The 22,093-nt window shown below is 45.0% G+C and overlaps 1 protein-coding gene across 1 annotated transcript in view; it reads left to right on the plus strand.

Moving 5' to 3' along the window:
- The first annotated feature begins 3,266 nt into the window (after window positions 1-3,266).
- Window positions 3,267-22,093, plus strand: part of CARD19 (caspase recruitment domain family member 19) — a 32,416-nt gene continuing 13,589 nt past the window's right edge. The window contains exons 1-3 of the mRNA XM_077821594.1: window positions 3,267-3,290; window positions 16,842-16,984; window positions 20,757-20,910. Coding sequence (XP_077677720.1) covers window positions 3,284-3,290; window positions 16,842-16,984; window positions 20,757-20,910 — 304 coding nt within the window. The 5' untranslated portion in view covers window positions 3,267-3,283. The remainder of the gene's footprint in view (window positions 3,291-16,841; window positions 16,985-20,756; window positions 20,911-22,093) is intronic.

Here is a 22,093-nt window from a genome sequence, read left to right on the forward strand (position 1 = left end):
GCTTTCGTGCTGTAGCTCACGAAAGCTCATGCTCAAATAAATTCTTTTTGCGAATACAGACTAACACGGCTGTTACTCTGAAACCTGTCTTTCTGCACACCGTTCATGATGCTATAAATCTCTATCGTCTCTTAATCATCCTTTGTAAGGTGAACAATCCCAGGCATTTTAATCTCTCTTCGTATGGAAGCTGTTCCATACCCCTAATCATTTTCATTGCCCACCAGCCTCTGGCAACCCACGCCTTTCCAGGCCTCCGCAGGCCCCGCTGTCTCTTTACAGGTTAACAACAGGCACACTCCAACCCCCCGAGTGTCTCCCTGGTGTGCCCAGCCCCTGATTCACGGGACGCTCCCAGAATTCCCAGAGGAACGATACACCACAGCTCTACTTCACATGCATCATTTAGATGTGTTTCTAGAGAAAGCAAGCAAACGTTTATTTAATGAAGCACAGAGTCAATTAATAGCAAGCAGAAATATTGGAAACAAAGGGTTACATAAGAAATTAAAATCAGAACATGCACACTAGAGCAGTAGTTTTCAAACTTTTTTTCTGGGGACCCAGTTGAAGAAAATTGTTGATGCCCGCGACCCAACGGAGCTGGGGATGAGGGGGTTGCGGTGTGGGAGGGGGCTCTGGACAGGGGGTTGGGGTGTAGGAGGGGGGTCAGGGCTCTGGGCTGGGGGTGAAGGCTCTGGGGTGGGGCTGGGGATGACGGGTTTGGGGTGCAGGAGAGGCTCTGAGTTGGAGGGGCTCAGGGCTGGAGCAGAGGGTTGGGGGTGCGTGAGGGGGTCCAGGCTCTGGGGTGGGGCTGGGGATGAGGGCTTTGGGGTGCAGGAAGGGGCTCAGGTTTGAGAGGGGGGCTCAGGGCTGGGACAGGGTACTGGGGCGTGGGCTTACCTCCAGTGGCTCCCGGTCAGTGGTGCAGCAGGGATGCAGAGGCAGGCTTCCTGCCTGTCCTGGCACCTCGGACCACGCTGCATCTGAAGTAACCAGCAGCAGGTCCAGCTCCTAGGTGGAGGTGCGCAAGCGGCTCTTGCCCACAGGCACCACCCCCACAGCTCCCATTGACCGGGAACCGGACAATGGGAGTGCGTCAATGGGAGTGCACAGCCGGTGCTCGGGGTGGGGACAGCGTGTGGAGCCCCATGGCCTCCCTGCCTAGAAGCTGGACCCACTGCTGCCTGCTTCCAGGGCGCAGAGTGGCGCTAGCCTGCCTTAGCTGGGCAGGACTGCCGACGGGACTTTTAATGGCCTGGTCGGCGATGCTGACCAGAGCGACCCGGTGCCTTCCATGCCATGACCCAGTGCTGGGTTGCGACCTGAACTTCGAAAAACGCTACACTAGAGCCTAATCCTAACTACCAAGCCATTGTCATGTCATGTAGAACAAAAGCTCACCCCAAATTCTTCCAGCATACTACAGCCAGGCATGGCTGTGAACTTCTGTTCATAGGGCGAGTCACTCTGTCGTCTTGCCTCCTCTGTGGAAAGATGCAGAGTTTGTCTCTGTCCCTATAGTAATAGTCCACAAATCCATTGTTTTCACTTGCAAACAGGATAACTGCTGCTGCTTGTGTTTTCCTGTCTAGAATCTCCCCTGCAGAGTTTGCTATCACTTGTTTATCGTTTGCTCAGATTGTAAATGGGCATTCATTGAGAAGTGTACAATACTCAGTTTATATGTAGACTGACTGATAGATAAACATCTTCTGCCTGAAAGAAACTTATCTACTTCTGGTGACTGACCACAACTCACAAACCTTAAGAACATAAGTTTCAGTGTAGATACATAACGCCTTCATATTATCCATACATGACATGCCTGCTGGCACTAGAGGTATGTCTACACTGGAATAAAAGACCCATGGCACGGCCACAGCTGGCCTGAGTCAGCTGACTTGGCCACATGGGGCTAAAAATTGCAGTGTAGACGTTTGGGCTCAGGCTGGAGCCTCGAGGCCAGATTCCAGGAGCCTCCCGGGTTGCAGGATCTCAGAGCTCAGGCTCCAGCTTGAGTCTGAGCATCTGCACTGCAATTTTACAGCCCTGCAACTTGAGCTCAACAAGCCTGAGCTGAGTCAGCTAACCTGGGCCATTCGCAGGGTGTTTAATTGCTGTTTAGACGTACTCTAAGAGGTCCCTGGGTCACACTAGAACATCACCAAATCCTGTCCTGACTGATGAGAAATAGGGAGCCGTTTCTTTGTCACAGGGATCTTGCTAGGGCAAAGGGATGCACGGCACAAGGTGCTCCATGCACTTTGCTGGTCATCTGATCTGGGACCTTATTCTGTAATCTCTATTTAGACTGGTAGCAAGCCCATAGTCCCATTGACTTCAGCAGGACTACTCAAGTAAGTGCTATTTGGTGTGACTGGTCCCACTCCACACACACTCCCACTGCAGGGCAGCTCTGAGCCCCCACGGCTATTACGTGCTAGTGTTGTGCACAAACTAAATAGAAAATCCACCCATCGGGGCACTTTGGAAATCTGGATGGTATGTTATGGCTTGAGCCCATTTCTAGTAAATGCCTAGCGTGCATGAAAGACTGCTTCCCTGCCCACCAACTGAGGGCACTGCTCTCTTGCATATGTGACCTCTGTGTACCCCCAGTGGCCCCTTTTCGCACACACTCCCCCCTTCTTGGGCACTGAAGAGCTGGCTTCCCTTGCTGTCTTTGGAAGGTGCTTGCTTTGTACTGAAATAACCATCCACTTGCCTTGCTCCTCCTGTTGCTTTCCCATACTACAGACGGGGTTAAGGACCAAGAAAAGGAATGTCTAAAGGAGGCCAGTTCCGTGCCAAGGCCGGGGCTGCTGCTGAGCCCCTGTAGCTAGGAGCCAAGGCTCAGAACCCCAGAGCTCATTTATTCTCCAGGCGTGATTCTTTCTGGGTCATCCGAGTCGGTGCCTTGTTCCAGGAGTTAACAGGTCCCATCACCACCCGACATGCAGCCTGCAGACGACATCTGCCCGTCCCGGGGAGGGAGCGAGGAGAAGGAAGCCTTGGGCCACCTTCCCTGCTGAGAGCCGGGCGGGCGGCGGCTTCTTTTGACGTGCAGCTGGGCGGGTGGATGATGTTGGAGAGACTGGTGGAGGGAGGCATTAGGCTGTAACCAGAGCCCCAGCAGCTGGGGCTCCCTGCAGCCGCCGCCTGCCAGTCGGAGGAGGACGGGCCCGTGAGCGTACGGAGGGGAGGGACTGGCCGCTGCGGCTGCAAAACAAGGAAGTCTCCACACACTGCCCCCGGTCGGGATCCCCAAGCTACCGCCATCATGCCAGGTCAGCGAGCGTCCTTCGCCTCCAAACGGGCAACTGCTGGGGACGGCGTGGGAGGGGGCAGGCGCTCTGGCTAGGCTCGCAGCGCCTCTCGTAGGGGGCGGCAGCTCCGGCAGGCAGGAGATTGGCTGGAGAAAGCGCCCAGAGCGCGGCCGGTGGTTGTGGGTGACTCTGGCTGCAGGGGGCGCGTGGAGCTGGGGTGGCTGGAGAAAGCGCCCGGAGCGCGGCCGGTGGCTGTGGGTGACTCTGGCTGCAGGGGGCGCGCGGAGCTGGGGTGGCCGGTGGCTGTGGGTGACTCTGGCTGCAGGGGGCGCGTGGAGCTGGGGTGGCCGGTGGCTGTGGGTGACTCTGGCTGCAGGGGGCGCGTGGAGCTGGGGTGGCCGGTGGCTGTGGGTGACTCTGGCTGCAGGGGGCGCGCGGAGCTGGGGTGGCCGGTGGCTGTGGGTGACTCTGGCTGCAGGGGGCGCGCGGAGCTGGGGTGGCCGGTGGCTGTGGGTGACTCTGGCTGCAGGGGGCGCGCGGAGCTGGGGTGGCCGGTGGCTGTGGGTGACTCTGGCTGCAGGGGGCGCGTGGAGCTGGGGTGGCTGGAGAGGGCGCGTGGAGCTGGGGTGGCTGGAGAAGGCGCCCAGAGCGCGTCCAGTGGCTGTGGGTGACTCTGGCTACAGGGGGCGCACGGAGCTGGGGTGGCTGGAGAGGGCGCGTGGAGCTGGGGTGGCTGGACAGGGCGCCCAGAGCGCGGCCGGTGGTTGTGGGTGACTCTGGCTGCAGGGGGCGCGTGGAGCTGGGGTGGCTGGACAGGGCGCCCAGAGCGCGGCCGGTGGTTGTGGGTGACTCTGGCTGCAGGGGGCGCGCGGAGCTGGGGTGGCTGGAGAGGGCGCGTGGAGCTGGGGTGGCTGGAGAAGGCGCCCAGAGCGCGTCCAGTGGCTGTGGGTGACTCTGGCTGCAGGGGGCGCGCGGAGCTGGGAATGGAAGGTGGGGCAGCAGCTGGAGGCATTTAGGAGCATTCTCTGCAATGAGTTTGTAAGGCCTCAGCAACGGCGAGCAAGCCAGTCTTTTGGAAATAGTTCCTGCTCTGTCTGGGCAATGCTGTGTCCTGATCAGTACTTATTTGGAAAACTTGGCTTGTAAGCACAGCGTTGACTTTTGGAAGCAGAAATTCTCCCCTTCAGGAGGAAACAACCCCTTGCATTTCTACAGTTCAAAACTCAGTCCTTTTTTTTCTTCAGATAGCCCTTAAAAATGTACTGTGGGGCTGAGAGCTTCCCTACGGCAACCTTCAGCTTGTGTATCCCAGCAATGTAATGACTGGCAAACCAGGCCTATTTTAATGGAATCCAGGACAGTCTGCAGCCTGACAGCCAGGAGACTTCACTGGCCTCCACACCATGCTAATGGTCACACAGCACATTGTGTGGTAACCTAGAGCTGTGTCTGTGTACGTAGCTCTACGGTGAAAACCCAGTTGTGCTGTTAACTTGCAGTGCAATAATTTTCGGCCATAAACCTTAACTCCAGTTAATAATATACCCTTTGGCATGTCTTTGCACTTGGGTTATATGTACTTAGCTGATTTACAGTAGTAAATACCATGTCCCCCCCCGTTGACACAGGATCAATACGTCGGGCAGTAACTGTCCACTTATCCTCATCTTGCAAGTTCTGAGCTCAAATTAGGAGCCCCGGTCATGGACAAAGGCCCATTGCATTCGGGGCTGTGCAAACACAGAACAAAAAGATGGTCCCTCACGTCTCCACACAGTGGTTCTCAAGTTCACATCCACCTCTAATAAAATGCAGAGGGTGAATAAAATGAACTAGCTGGCTGGTTTCAAGAGCTGTGGGGCAAAATAGGCTGATTTGGGTTTGAGATTTTGTTTAGTTTTTCATTTTCTTTCTTCCTGGCAAACATTGCAGTAACTTGACGTCTGCGTCTACCCATGTGGGCTTGCTTTTAACTCCTGTGGAGAAGTGCTCTAGTTGCCACAGCAATGGGCCCTTTATAAATGCAGAGCATAATAATCAGATCTATTACAATTACCACCAGGTGAATATGAACTGCTGGCTCATGGCTTGAATTTGGGAGTAATGATTTGTTTGTTTCTAAACAAACACAAAAAGCATCTATTTAAATAGCCTGAGGTGGCCGATGTGTGTATGTATGAGAGATCATCTCTCTTTCATAGTTGGCTGTGGGCCTAATCCTGTAGGCTGTCCATGAATGAATCTCCCATTGAAGGCAATGGGAGCTCCAGGCAGGAGGCATTTAATTCCTGCTTTCTTATTTAGCATTTAGCCTTGGATGATACATTTTACATGACTGTGATGTTGAGAATCAAATTTCAAAGCGCTGATGACTTTCAGCTTGATCAGTGTACTTGGAGCTATGAAAAATGTTGAGAAGAAAAAAGAATTTAAGACACTGGGCTCCTGGATTTTTTTATTTAGTTTTACTTTTTTAATCCTAAAGTTAATTTACGACTTAATCCTGCAGCTCTTCCACATGAATAATCCCTAGTAGTGAAGACGGAAGTTTTGCATGTAAAACAACAGCAGGGCAGGTTTCTTAACGGCTCTGCATAATGAGAGATTTTTAACTTCAAGATAATTATGGTGAGAGTAATTGCCATCAATTTGTGCACAGCAGAGTTACTTGGGTTACAAGTCTGATATTTTAATTTCACGGGTCAGTGGAAGGTTTTCATTCATTTACTAGAGCTATTCACTTCTGATCTGATATCATAACAACTTTGAAGCTCTTAGCAACTGCATTTTCAAAACAGCCAGGCCACCGTAAGTGCTGAAGCTGTAAAGATGGGGACTAATTATGATGTGAGTCATGCTTTACCCATTGAGTCATGCATTTTTGATATAGAGAGCCAATATTTATGTGGAGTTTGTAAGTAGTAGTACTGTATCACTCAAAATATTTGGAAAAGGTCTATTGAATACTATTTGGAAAAGCTTTATTCAGTCCTAAAATCCATTTCCAAAATCTTGTTCCAATTCTGAACAGTACAACACAACGAAACCCTGCAATCAAACATGCGAGCATGGATCCCATTCTAAGGCTCCAATTCTGCAGGTAGCTAGGCACCTGTTTAAAGCTAAGCATGTGCATAGCTCCACTGAAGTCAATGGCTAGGTATGTGCTTACATTTAGGTATATGAATAAGTGTATTCAGGGTTGGGATCTGCACACAATTCTGAGGGAGAGAGGGTTGGTTTCTATGTCTTTGCTCATTTACATCATTGGGTACTATAATGTATACGGACAGAAGACACCAGCAAGTCTGTTGCTGCTACATATTAAATTTCATAGCTTCGTCTATTGAGAGCACAATACTGTGATCTTTTAATGTTTTAATGAAAATAATATATATCACCAGTATAATATACCCAATATCTATCCAGTCCTTCCAAAAACATTTGTGTAAATTATATCTAACCGGAGTCCTCTATGCATCAAGATTCTACTTCAGTACATACAGTACAAACACTTCCTGGTTACGGTATAGAGGAAAATATTTGTTTTGATCTTCATGTGAAGGTTAGAGAACTGACAACAAGCGTGAGACAATTGACACCACATTCAGTGATCAAATGCTTTGTTATTTTTTGTGCTTTCCCAGATGAATTTAATATGTTAGCTGTTGTTTAAAGTAAAGATGGGTTACTAATTTTGCTGCAGAACATTTTTCTGAGTGCAAGCACTTGCCTGTATAGTGTATTAGCACTAGAAACTTTCCATGAGCACTAGGCACTGCATGACTTAGGGGACTGGCAGTGCAATATGGAGCCTTTCACGTCTAGGTCATCACTTTGAATCCAGCACAGATGAGTAGAGACCAAAATCATTATCATCTGCCAGCTGTTCAGTGACAGATGTGATTTGATAATCTTAGACCAGTTCTCTGTGGACACATGTCTATTTAAGAAAAGAAAGGAAAATAAGAAGCAGGCCTTTTTTGGAAATCTGAGCAGAGAGGCCGAGAACTGAAGGAGCAGAGAAAACTAACCTTTCGTCCCTAAAGAGAGTTCCTCCAGCTTCGTCCTAAGGCAGGTTGGTGGGGACCTTGCATTGCTGTGTACCTAGCATGTGCCTTCAATTTCCAACTCTGTCAATTTCACTCTAAGGGGATTATGAAAAGTGCCAACCACCTTTTTAGAGTAATAATTGGAGATCTGCAACAAGTGTTTTGGAGAATCCTTCGGTACAGTGGCCACCATTACAACCTGGAGAATTGGTATCTGTGTATTATTAATGTTATTATGGTGTGGAGAATATGGGAGATAGCTTTAATTTTTTAATTTTTTTATGGATAACTTATGCAGCTCAGTGTACCTGCTTGATACTAGTCTACCTGTCTTCATGGCGCTAAATCAAAGGAGGCTGACAGGGGGAAACAAGCAGGAAATGAAACAGTGACAAATATAAGTTATCGCCAGAGTGAATACCAAGGGTCCTTAGGGAAACAATGCGGGAGCTATTAATTGGGAAATTAATTGCCTGGATCCAACCAGCCTATCCAGGTTTATTCTTCCCAGCTCTGAGCCTAGGATCAAAGGGGTTACTAAACAGTTAAAGAGCCTGGCCTAGAGAGGAAGCAGGTAGCCGCAGGTTAAGATGGATCTTTGACAGAGACACGGAGAATGCTGCAGGGCTGTTGGTCTCTCCCAAGCCAGGAGTAGGGGATATGGGCTGGATGGAACCTACCTAGAACTTGCAAAGAAAGAATAAAGGCTGGATAAGACCCAGACATATATGCCTTTTGTTGTTTTATCCTTTCCCTCTTCTTCCTTTGGGCAACTAAATAATCATTTGTTTTGAAGAAGCTGTTTTTGAGTTGCTTTAATCAGCTGCTGGTCAGAGGCTCCCAGAGGAAAAGGTGCCAATCACAGTTGGGCCTGCCTTGTTAACACAGCTGGTAAACTGGTGGGCTGCTGCTCTGAGACCTGGTCTAAAGGTGGTAGGACTGCGTGATTCCACTCAGAGCGGGGTGAGGATAGCAAAACCAGTCCCCAGAGGGGTGCCCTCAAGAGGGAATAATGGGTTCTACAGCACAGCTCACCCTATGTCCGTGACATATGGCATGCCCTATCCTGTTACCATGCTATTATATACAACCATGCGTGCACTATACCAGTATATCCTCTACTATAAGTATGGGGACTATCACAGTGAAGTTAATTAGGCAAAAGGACAAATTATAAAGGTGTTTATGGTGACCACTGTAGTTTGATATTATGGCCTGGTCTACACTACTGCGGTAAATTGATCTAAGTTACACAACTTCAGCTATGTGAATAATGTAACTGAAGTCGAAGTAGTTAGATCCACTTACCTCAGTGTCTACACTGCACTGTGTCAATGGCAGATGCTCTCCCGCCGAATTCCCTTATGCTTCTCAGGGACGTGGAGTACACAAGTCAATGGGGGAGTGCTCTCCCATCAACTTAGCATTTCTTCACCAGACATGCTAAAGCGCAGCAGTGCAATCTACTGGTAAGTGTAGACATGGCCTTAGTCTTGTTCTTGTTGTTATTTGTATTTTGCTGGTCTGATGACACCAATTAAGGATCAGGACCCCATTGAACTAAGCATTGTACAAACAAGTTACAAAAAAATAGTTCCTGCCCCAGAAAGCTTACATTTTAAGGACCCAATCCTGCAGAAAGAACTATGTGGGCAGACCCCCCCTCAGCTTCTCAGATGCCAGTGACTTTAGTGTGAATTGGAGGTGCTGGCATCTCAAAGGAGGTTCTCAACATCTTGAAATATTGCAAACAGTGGGGGAAGGGAACTTCCCTAGTGCCAGGGCATGTAGCCCTGATTCCTTGCCAACCCCCTCAGATCTTCATGTTCTGGGGCCAAAAACTCCTGTTGGTCATGGAGTGAGCAAACCCTGCTCCCCTAACAGAACAATTTGGGTGAGACATTTGGGAGGGGAACTTTGAAATTCTCCCCTTCCCCACTGTGACCCTTTTCCTGCAGACTTATGGAAGAGGACAGTCTAGCAGCCTGTATTGTTTGCAGAGTCTGGTCGAGGGCTGACTATGCCTTGTTGCCTCCAAGAACAGAATATGTCATAGCCATTTTCAAACACCAGTAGTTACTATAATGACCTAGTCATTCAGCTGCTATTGTCAAAAACATAATTGCCTGTTTTATAAGAAGAAGAGATGTGTCATTTTATGGAAGGTTATAATGGAAATGATGTTCTGCCTGAAAGCTAAAAATGATGAGCATGTTGCTTTGTTATCATCCCTTGCTTCTTGGAGCATTTATAACATTGAATTATGTATTTTGTTCCATATCTGAGGATCTAGTGGCAACAAATAACTGATGATAGCACATTTCTCTCTGATATAAGTCTTGATTATATTTTGGAAACATACTTTTCTTCCTTTTTGTTCTCTGTCTGAGGCCAGGTGCCAGCTCGAAATGTAAACTTGACCTGCATCCAGTATGTTCCTATGACCTTTCAGGATTTAGGCAGAGGGGGGAAAGTGTCAGGGCACATCTGAAGTTTGCTGAATATGCACTGTGTATGAGTCAACATGTAATTATTAGGCTTTGTTTACGTGTCTGTTGCTTCTAACTACTAATGACAATTCCTGATTCTCCTCTCCAGCTCCTTTATAAATGCTTCCATTTCCTATAAATAAGAAAATGATTGGTCTTTGTTTAAACTTCCTCTCAGCCACTGAAATAGCAGCTAGTCTAAGAGCCATCTTCTACATCTGTCTTCATAGCCCAGTATGGTGGTAAATCCAGAATGGGGCTGACTTCAGTTCACTAGTTCCACGTTTACAGTCTCCATACGGCAGTTCCATGACTGAATGAAGCTAGGGCTGGATTAAAAATCAATTAGGTTAATGTTGGTAGAGGAAGAGCAGTTGTGCAATGTGATGAGTGTCCGCCTCACCGTGCTCCTATGCAAGCAGGGCTGATTCTGCAGGGCCGTGATTCTGTTTTCCCTTTCTTCAGGGCTCGTTAAACAAAATCCACAGAAAGAAAAGGAGTCCTTGTGGCACCTTAGAGACTAACCAATTTATTTGAGCATGAGCTTTCGTGAGCTGCAGCTCTCACGAAAGCTCATGCTCAAATAAATTGGTTAGTCTCTAAGGTGCCACAAGGACTCCTTTTCTTTTTGCGAATACAGACTAACACGGCTGTTACTCTGAAACCTGTCAAAATCCACAGAGTCTCTCTTCCAGTCACAGCCCTTCTTGGAGTCTGGGTGGGTTGGGTTTTTTTAATAGCTTAAAGTTCAAAACTAAACACAAAAGTCTATCCTCCTGCCTTAGCGGACTACTACCAGCCCTTCCTAGCTGAAGCAATTCCCCTCCTCTCAGAGTCTTCCCTGCAGGAGCCTCTCTCATTCACTGTAGTCTCACTGCAGCCATCTTCTATTCTTTATAGGAAATTGTCTGATTCTCCTCAGATGGGACTCATTCTGTTCTCAGGATTGGCTTGGCCCTAGGCTTTCCAGCCCCAGGGCAAGCCACCCTGTCACATTGAGGAAAATGTAATTGTTTAACTGCGGTGACAGGAAACTATTATTTCAAAATTAAATACTATCTTTCCCTGGTCTGCTGATTGTCTTTCCTATGTGGAGGCATGGAATTGTAGTACTTTGCCATCCCTCCACATGATACAGCACCTGGCGCAATGGGGCGCTAATCCTGATCAGAGTCTCAGGACACTACTGTAACATAGCACAGCGGGTAGAAAATTAGTAAGGATATATTCAAAATCTAGCTTGTTGCAGAATTGTTTTAATGCACAGGAAATGCACAAATATAGGGTTCAATGCCCACATTTTTATTCACTCAAGTAGTTCCATTGATTTCAGTAGGGCTATTCAGATGAATAAAGGTTTTACAGGATCTGGTCCATAACCTGTAATAAAAAAGGGATAATCTTTCTCTCTGTCTCTGTAATTTAATGAGTATTCTGTTCAAACCACAGAAGCCTTCACACAATAAGTGATGAAAGTGTGTTGTAATTAGTCTATTAAAATAACTGGAGCAGTGCCAAGATAGTGCTGTAACCTAAATCCGCAATCTCGTTGTGCTGCTGGCCTAATTTCTGAACTTTTTAGGCAAGGATTAAGGGACAGAGAGATAAATCCTTCTAATATCAAGATAATGCCTGTTTTTTTAAAAAGAAATCTTTGCATACACCAACATAAATGTTTTGAATTTCTCTCATGGTAGTTGCTGCTTCTTTGATGTAATGTCATGCAAGTTAGAAATGCAGAACAAATCCCAATTTCTATTGCTTGAAAATAGATCAATAATCTTTCTCCTGCATGTGTGCACTCCTTTTTATTTTATTTTTTATGCATTATTACAATGTTGATAATAGGTTTGCACAAGATAGAAAGTCTCTGCTCCAAGGAGTTTAAATCAGGATTCTCAAATTGAGAAATAGGACAAATTGGCGAAAGTCCAGAGAAAAGCAACAAAAATGATTAAAGATTTAGAAAACATGACCTGTGAGGGAAGATTGAAGAAATTGGGTTTGTTTAGTCTGGAGAGGAGAAGACTGAAAGGGGACATGATAATAGTTTTCAAGTACATAAAAGGTTGTTACAAGGAGGAGGGAGAAAAATTGTTCTTCTTAACCTCTGAGGATAGGACAAGAAGCAATGGGCTTAAATTGCAGCAAGGGTGGTGTAGGTTGGACATTAGGAAAAAATTCCTAACTGTCAGAGTGGTTAAGCACTGGAATAAATTGCCAAGGGAGGTTGTGGAATCTCCGTCACTGAGGATCTTTAAGAGCAGGTTGGACAAACACCTGTCAGAGATGGTCTATGTAGATAATACTTAGTCTTGCCTTGAGTGCAGGGGACTGGACTGGATGACCTCTCGAGGTCCCTTCCAGATCTGTGATTCTATGATTCTCAACCTCTTATGATTTTAAAACTTCATTTGCACATTGCACATGGGCTTAGATTTAAAATAAATAACTGAGGTCCCATGACTGCCGTTAAAAAATGGATGATTTTCACACCACAGTGCCTTAGGTTTGCTTTGTGCCAGTTTTCCAGAATAAAGCCAGCTTAGCTAGCCATGCGTATAGAATATAGGTGGCATTTAGAAGCCACTACAATGGCTCCGCTAGCCCTTTTCTTGTGGCTGGCATAATGAGTCTCAGCCAGGGGTACACATACACCTGGGGGTAGCAGAGGTCTTCCAGAGGGTACATCAATTCACCTAGATATGTGCCTAGTTTTACAACAGGCTACAGAAAAAGCACTAGCAAAGTCAGTATCAACTAAAATTTCATATAATGACTTGTTTATACTGCTCTATATACTATACACTGAAATGTAAGTACAATTTTTATATTGCAATTGATTTATTTTATAATCATATAGTAAAAATGAGAAAGTAAGCAATTTTTCAGTAATAATGTGCTGTGACACTTTTGTTTTTTTATGTCTGATTGTGTAAGCAAGTAGTTTTTAAGTTATGTCAAACTTGGGGGTATGCAAGATAAATCAGACTCCTGAAAGGGGTACAGTCATCTGAAAAGGTTGAGAGCCATTGCTTTAGAGAAAAGGGGGTGGGGTTACCAGAACCCACTGGGGCTATTGGCGAGATTAGAGGAGACTGCAGAATCAGACATTTACAAGGCAGTCTCAGGAGCAGTGTATCACATTGTTGCTGAAAGCCACCTTAAAGTTGCATATGTACCCTCCAGATTTACATTTAATGCTCCTCAGCAAGACCCCAAGATCCAGCCCATAATTTAAAAATAAAAGAAGTAAATTGAGTTGCTGAAGCACAATGGATTCTGCAGCCATGGAATAGTGGGGACCTGAGTGGAAACATTTCCTCCTGTGGTTTGTGTGGACCTTTCACCCAGCAACAGGGGAGAGAAGAACCCATGAAGGGCTCAGGTGTGCTATCTGGTAGTACCTCGCTACTATCTCTATTAATTGACAAGAATCCCTTTAAGATATTTTGGCTATTTACCCAAATCCAAATTCTGAAGCTATTGGGTACGTTCCACAGGCAAAAAACAAAATAATTGTTCCTCATAAGTAACTGTCTTTGAGCCAGGGAACAACTTAATCCCTGGGAAGAACAATTCAGCAGTATCCAGTGGGAGGCCTGAACTCTCAGACAAGGGAAACTAGAATCACTGTCTGAAACCTTCTCTCCTGCCGGCTTTGGCATAGAGAGGAAGAAAGCAGAGCCACCCCTGAGAACCTAGATGCTTACACCAGACAATATAATCCACTCTTCACGAAATGCGGGATTTTCAAATGTCAGCATAAAGCTCCCGAGGAGGGGTGGTGATTTCTTGGTGACCATATAGCTGTCAAGGGCTGTGGTTGCAGGGAGCATTCCAGTCTGCGCAGAATGTGCTCTTAACTTAAATGTAAACTTCAGTTGATGTAACCTCACTTTGACCAGTGTAGCTGCTGTTAATGCACTGTGGAATGTTGTCTGTATGGCAGATAGGAAAAACTAGGAGGGCAGCAAAAAAAAAAAAAAAATGGAGGGGAAAGTCAGTTGGTGTTTTCACCTCTTACATTTTTATTTGGCCTTGCACATTTGTTCTAGTAGTTCCTGGTGGTGCTTTTAGCACTTGCATTCATGTAAATTTACCTGAGTCTTGAGGTGCCCTAATTGTTCAGGTGTTTATAACTCCCCTGTTTTAATTCCTGTATTATGGTCTGCTATGGAGGAACTCATGCAAGGTGTGACACTCAGGCTTCAACTCATAGTCTGTAATCAATTGTCTGGTTGGATAGGAGGGGGACAGAGTTTTGTGTCCACATAGGCAGAGCAGGGAACATGGCTGTCTCACCCGAAGTCGTCCTGCATGCTGTGATGAAATCTCTTAGATTCTGAGTCATCTGTGTAGGGCTGGGATATTTGCATGGAGAGTCAGTATTTCTACACCCACACTGCCAATGCCTCTCTGATTCAGATTGAGCCTGGCATGCATTAGGCTGAGCTGGTCTTAAGGTATGAAGAGGGGAAAGTCCAATTTCTGCTCTGACTCATGTACCATGAAGCTGCTTTGAAACAAAAGGGAGTTTCATGGCATTTGAGTCAGGGTATCAGTTGGTCCTAAGAGCTCAATACACACTGTTTAAGCACGTAATTTGGAAAGTAAGAATTAGAAACACATGGAAAAGATACAGGGTTTGTAAAAGTATTTACTATAATGGATAAATAGTAACAGTCTAACTGAAATCCAGTTGTGTCTATGAAATTGCAAGCCCTCTCCAATATCAATAGACAATGTTTTTATTTTAGTAGGAGTGACTGCCCCTCTTACTGTATTATGGTTACTCTGGGAGGTTTTAATGAAGCCTTTCCTGTTCATTTTCAATGCTGCACAGCTGTAGAAAAGGAAATGTAATACTAAACCTCTGATACGTAAATGTCAGGGGCTGCATTTATACTGAGAGTAGCACGTGAAGGTTCTGTGCTCAGGCTGTCCTGTCATCATTTAGTTCACCATGTCTAGCTAGCGAAGCTAGGCAGGATCACGTACTGTCTAGTAGCCCAAAATACCAACAAAACCTGTTCATATAGTTTAATCATAGCTATGTACCCTGGGATATTCTACAGGTTTCTTTTCCTACACTAGTCAGATCTGATGTCTAGAACGAACGCTTAAGTATGTAGAAGACAGTAATAGAACCATGCATTTTTACCATCTACTTCAAATAAGGTTCTGAATAAACACCTCTTTCAACGTCTAGCTAAGGAACAATAATTTGTGAAATCTGCATGGATCTGTATTTGAAAATTTGGGACACAAATAGCCATAGAGCAATCCGAACTATTTTTAGTTGAATGTTATGCTCTAAAGAGAAAGCTCCTGCGAAAGCAGTTACTGGAAAATTGGAAGTGATGCCTACAACAATGCAGGAAACCAGGAATCTTGAATTTGCTGAAGATTACAAAGGACTTAATTTACATGACACATTTTATTTTGAAGTTCTATTAATTTTCTACCTGTATTTTATGCACTTTCATTGGAGGGATTTATTGCTACTGGAAGTTCCTCTTTTCCCAAATGAAGTGTAAAGATGCATATTATTCCTTTTAAGGAATAACATACTTAAATTATTTTGTACTGCCCAGGAGAGGGCTGGGAAGTACAGGACACTTCTGGAGCAAATTCTAAGACTGGGGGTGTGTTGGGGTCACCTCGTGGTATAACCCAGGCTGGTGAGAGCCAGAGTGTAACCCAAGTGTGGCTGACACACAAACACTCAGGGTGTGGCTTGCATGCTGGAAGGCCGCTGGTGAGTCGCCCATTGGAAGATACTACAGCAAAGCATAGTGAGGCACCAAAGGGTGCAGGGCAGGGTGTGACACTGCTGCTCATTTGTCTGGATTGTACCCTGATATGTCACATAAAAGCTATGAAGAACTCCCTGTACTTTAGCAGAGATCTTATTCCTAATGCCCTGGCTGTATTTCAGTTTTGGGAATATACCTTGTGCCAAGTCTTGTTCAGACAAAACTGGCAGTAAGTCAATGGGAACTTTGTCTGTGTGTCAGCACAGAGTCAGGACTGCAGGATTTCTTCATTCAATCTAACTAAATTCCCCCAGCAGTTCTGACTGGCTATGGTAGACGTCTTCCTTTTCTGCCCTAAACTATTGTGTACAGTTGCCTTAAGCAGGACGGCTGCATTTCCAGCCGGTGAAGAAGGGAATAATATATGTGCCATATTTCAGCGATGTGCCCTTTTACCATTCTAAGTGATAATGGGTATCACTGTGAGAAAAAGAAGATTTTTTATTAAATCATGAGTTTTTAAAATAGTTTAAAAAATTACAACTTGATTTAATATTTATAAAAGTTAGGAAATGTATTTTCTGCTCCATCCCTTCAGCAATGTTACATCTTTCTGACAAGTGAATGCAATGGTGATATTTGATACATCCAGTAATGCCTTGGTAGCATATAAATATCTTAGGTCAGCATTTCCCAAAGTATGAAGTGCATTCCCCTAGGAGAGGGAGAATGAATGCAAAGGATTTGCTGAGGGGAAAGAGGTGGAGCAGGTGCAGAAGATGTATAATTGCAGATGGATGGTCCCTTGACAACATATGGACAACATATGGTGAGGTTGAAGGGAGGCAACAATTCATTGTATTTTCTTGAAAGCCGGCTTGGCTTGCAAAAGTTTGGGAAGCACTCCTATTAATTAGTTATGCTATTAATAATTCCCCTGCCATTATGGAGCTTTGAACACGGCTGCACCTTGGTCCCTGCTGTTCTCTGCCTGTGGCACATAATAATCTAGTCTCCAGTGGTCTGTGATATTTTCATCTACTTTCAGCTGTTGGGTTTCATGTGCAGGTTCTGAGTGGGTTGGTGGCCTGTGATGTGCAGGAGGTCAGACTAAATGATCTGGTGGTCCCTTCTGGCTTTAAACTTTAGGACTATGAAACAAGGTTGGTTTACATGTGCTACCTTCATCATGAAAGAGGCAATTTATGGAACCTACGGATAGTTTTGCTGTCAAATAACAGTGGTTCTTTGTGTGTACTCTTTGGTTCATAGATCAGTCTTACTGTGATCGGCTGAGGCAGGACATGTACTTTCTCACGAGCAATGGCAGACTGAGTGAGCACCTGGCTGATAAAATTATTCTTCAGCTAAACAGAGTTTATCCCCAAATTCTCACCAATAAAGAAGCAGAAAAGGTAAGTGGCTGGATATACCTGCAGTATTTCTGGATGTAGCTTTATTTTCTGGCTATCCTGCATCTAGGTTAGGACACCAACTGGTGAAGCTGCCCATGCCAACCTAGAAGACAAATCCCAAAACCTCTGAATGGTTGCCCCTTTGCTTTCTTACTATCTACAAAATGTGCACTCATCACTGTAGTATTTGAGAGCCTCACAGCTATTAATGAATCTCTCCTTACCACATCTCTGTGTGGTAGGAAAATATTATCTGGGAAATGGAGATCATGAGGAACTGACGCCTTTGTTACCAGGTTTGCCCTGGGGTACTTTGGGGTACACTCATTTATTAGGGTTACTCTTCTGTGGGGGTGGGGTTCTGTAATTCTATCGATGTACTGCTTGTGTCACGTGTGTTTTCATATGGAGCGCTACTTCTCCCTTCTGCAAGTCCCCTCCCAATGGAGCTATCCTGCAGGACCTAGGTCCCCCAGGGCTGGGTTCCTCCAGCTCTAGAGCTGGATGAACACACACACACACACTAACGGAGCAAATCTGAGTGGACTGGGTCAATCAGCACTTTCAAGCTGACCCCTTATATGCCCCTGGACTCAGTGGGCTGCGTCAAGCAGCACTTTCAAGCTGTCACCCTTATGTGCCAAAGCTACCACACCGGAATAGAGTACGCCTGGGCGGGCTAGGTTGAACAGCACTTCCAGGCTGCCACCCTCATGTGCCCCTGGATGCAGTCATCTGGGTCGAGCAGCACTTCCAAGCTGCCACCCTCGTACATCACAGGTTCAGCCCGTCCCTATCCCCACTTTCACATCACAATTGTACTGGTAGTAACCCACTGAATGAGCAAACCCCACAGGATTTGGGGGCACTACAGGGATCTTTAGCTGAGGTAAAAGAAGTGTTGCTGCAGAGTAAATGGGGAAGCTAAAAACACAAAAGAGTAAAGTTCAGAGAGAGAGAGAGAGAGAGAGAGGCAACCAGCTTAACCATAAAAGTTAGTTATTGAATAATAGTGATAACTACACAAGGAGAGCCTAAACCAACATAACAGTTACATTATTAAAGGTTACAAAAGTCATATATAGAAAACCTGAGGTAGAACAGAAAACAGAGAGAGAGGGGGATAGAGGGATCTCAACCACTCCATAAAGCTTGAATTGGTCGGGGTTCCCAGGTGATGGTGGTAGCTCAGGGTCCCGAGTGCTGGAGGCAGGCAGAGCCCCCAGCACGATCAGTCAGGAGAAGATGAAATCCCAGTGGAACTGATACAGAGTTTAGGTCCATGCATCAGAACATTTACTTGAACATAGGTAGGGGTTTTTGTAGAGAAACAACAATGATCCAAGGGAGAACACTAGATTTGTTTATGGGTAAACTGGTGACTCAAGGGTTTTCTTTAGGCTAGACAATAGGAGCTGATCACTTTTGGCTATGGGTGGTGTTTCTTACCAGGGAGCTCACAATGCAATTAGGCTGCTTCGGTATTTTGGATATCAATCAAGGATTTATTACTAGAATTGGTCTGATAACTGCTGAGCTGGGTGTGTGCAGGTGTAGGTTCATTAACATCTGGAGCATGGATCCCCCATGATGCAGTGCTTCCCTACTTTTCTGGTCCCAGAGTTCAGTGCAGTGCTCTGTTCTCTATTCTGTATGCTAATGAAGATGCCTCCCTGTCCCATCTTTCATGCAGACGAGGCATGGGGAGTTGCCTTTGTTCTTGTCACCCCTGTCAGGAGGGGTCTAGGTGTGTCTCCCAACACCCTTCACTGCTCTCTGCAAGTCTTTTCTCTGATTGGTTTAGGTTCAAGCAGAGACTGGTGTGGGTCGGGGGGGGGTGTGTGTGTTTCATGAGTCAGACAGGCAGGATACTGCGCCCTGATTCCCTAAGAACACAGAGCTGACTGGTATCACCTTGTCGTTATTACAAGGTTGCACCAATTTAATGAAAGGAGTGTTTTTAAAGCAAATCCCCTTGCTAAATTAATACAAGCCAGGTTTAAATTGATTTAAGTGTGTCCAGACCAGGGTTTAACAAAACTGATTTAAAAATGCACCCTTAGTTAAACTGGGGCAAATTGGAATACAGATCAGGCCTGAGGCAGTAAAGCCAGCAAAGCCAACCTTTTCAAAGTGGTCCTTGCTTTGGGGTACAAAATTATTTATGCCAGTACAAAGCGAGTGCAACATGGGTATAAAATGCCAGCACATCAGAATGGTAATAGTTTGTACTTGCTCTGTATGCAAGATGCAGAGGGCAATGGTGAATCAGACTTTTAGGCCTGGTCTACACTGGGGGGATCGATCTAAGTTACTCAACTTCAGCTATGTGAATAACGTAGCTGAGGTCAATGTACTTAGATCGACTCACCGCAGTGTCTTCACTATGGTGAGTCGACTGCTACCACTCCCCCGTTGATTCTGCCTGTGCCTCTCGCCGAGCTGGAGTACAGGAGTCGATGGGAGAGTGCTCAGGGGTCAATTTATCACGTCTAGACTAGAGGCGATAAATCGATCCCTGCTGGATTGATTGCTGCCCGCTGATCCTGCGGGTAGTGTAGATATACCATTAGAGTTCAAAATAATAGGCTGGATCCTGTTTGGCATCAGTTTCAATTCCATCCGCCACCACTGAAATGAGTGGAGTTATTGCAGTGTAAGATGGTGTCTGTCCAGACCAGAATCCAAACCATTCTATCTGCATAGTTAGGGGAAGAGGCCTGACTTAGATGATATGAGATGTAAACAGTTAAAAAAAGGCTCATTCATTTAGGATTCACAGTAAATTTAAGTCCTGACGTTATGAAAGCTGGATGCCACTCTTACTCTCATGCTGAAACTGATCACTTTCCCCTGAGCTCGTGTACATTTGTTCTCTTTTTCATTTCCAAAACTTGTACATATTATGCTCCATCTTGCACACCTTACACTACTGGCCTCCCAGGGCTTCAGTGGGAATTTTGCCTGAGTAAGGGGCATACGAAGGCATTCCTCTAGATAAGAAATCAATCCTAAGTGTAATGTTATCTCTCTCTACCATACTGATCCTAAGTGTAATGCTCTTATATTGATTTGCCAGATAAATTTTTGAACACTTTGCAAATGCACTCATGTCTAAATGATTTCAGCTAAGGTTAGGTGCAACATTTTCACTCTCACTGTAAGGTTTACTACTGTTCAGCACTTTGTCAGACCATGGAGAAGGCCATCTCTTCCTCTGTAGCAACATAGATAGGAAGACAGGATGAACACAAAGAGTGACACATTAGTACTATCATGATGGCTAGAACACGTCCTGGCCAAACTCCAGAAAACTGTGGAAAAACTCTTTACATGTTTGTCCCAGTTCTGAGATGTGCATTTTTAATAAGACTAAATTAGAAGTAGAGAACTTTTTATTAGCCAATGGCATCAAAAGTATTTCTATTAGTGCTGTATTTACAATAAATTGGTTCCTTGCTGACTCAAACTCTGGGGAAATGATAAGCATCCTATTGTGTGGGCTACACTGCAGTTGATCAAATGCTAAAACAATGTTTGATCAAACTAAGTTAAGCAGCTGGTTCAAATTGTGGGTGTTGACATTTGAGGTCTGAATCATTATTTTTGTTTCCTATCCTAGAATGCTCATGTACTGACAGATACTTTTAGCAAAATAAACATAACTCTGTATTTTCACTCTTTCATAATGTAAATGTAGGGTAGGAACTAATTCAGCACTGTATCATTGCTTTTGTAGTCTTTGTTCTAATGACTGCTTTTTCTCGTACAGTTCAGAAATCCAAAGGCATCGCTTCATATTCGGTTGTCAGATCTTATAAGCCACCTACAAAAGAAAGGAGACAAACACTGTCAAGAATTTTACAGGGCTTTACAGATCAATGCTGAACAACTGTATAATGACTTGCCAAGCAGAAAAATCCTGAGTAAGTTGGGAGACTTGTGGCTTCCCTGAGTCAATGTATCACAAAATTTGCCTTTGCTGGCATCCCAGCTTATTTTGAGGAATTAAATGCTCTTTTTCCAATTGTTACTTTCTACAGATTGGAGGATTTAGAAGCCACCTAGTGGATTTGAGTGCACCATTAATTTTGATTGGAAATGGATGTCCAAATCTCTTTACCAGCTTTGAAATCTCAGCCCCTGTATTTATGATACAATTTATGCCCAACATGTAAAATGCAGAAAAATAACCTAATTCAAACTTTCTTTCTTTTAATAACTGCCTCTTTCCCTTTTCTGCATTTTGTTTAATAGCCCATTTATTTATTTTTCAAGCCTTTATTCTGACTTGTAGTAAATAAAAGAGCTATGTTTTAAAATAACAAGTGTGTGACACAAAGTAACAAAATCAAGGCGCTCAGAGACTTGGCTTCCACTCAATTCTTAAATCACCCAGCTGTGCTTCATTAACTCCACGCACATCAGATGTTAGATCACGCTTGTTTCACAAATACTTGCAATGGCAAACCACAGTGTTAATTACCTGGACCCTGATCCTGCAAACACATAGGCACGAGTAGTCACACTGAGTCTATGGGCCTTATTACATGCATACGTATTTGCAGGATTGAGGCCTTAGCTATTTCCATTTTTTATACTGCAAAGCAGATCTTTTTCTAAAAGCAGAGAGATGAGGTCCAGCTTACTGTGCTGGGAAAATAATGCTTGCCATGTATGACTCATCCTGTCCAGTAAACTGAAGAAAGAAAAAATGCTCAAAGAGGAAGTGAAATACATTCAGCACATTGAAACAATGAGGAAGGGCTGTTGCAATTAGGTTAATGAAGCTGCAAAAGGGCTGCATGTTACAAAGTCCCTACAAACTGTCTAATAGCACTGATGCTGCACCATTCAACCCCCGAGTGGTTTTGAGTAGCTCTTCAGTAATATTCCAGCAGAGTTTTTGGTCATGTGATCAAACCCCTAAGATTGACAGCGTAAAGACAAAAACAGGCCAGGCCAAAAATCCGAACATCTGTTTTTAATTAATATGTAACAAATAATTTTTTGGAGAACAATTGACCTGGAAAATAGTTACTGTGTTTCAGAACACTGAGCCTCCTGCCTTCATCTAGCATCTCTTTATGCAGTACAGCTGTTGTACAC

The sequence above is a fragment of the Eretmochelys imbricata genome, chromosome 7 (assembly GCF_965152235.1).
Source record: "Eretmochelys imbricata isolate rEreImb1 chromosome 7, rEreImb1.hap1, whole genome shotgun sequence".
NCBI classification, from domain to species: Eukaryota; Metazoa; Chordata; order Testudines; family Cheloniidae; genus Eretmochelys; species Eretmochelys imbricata.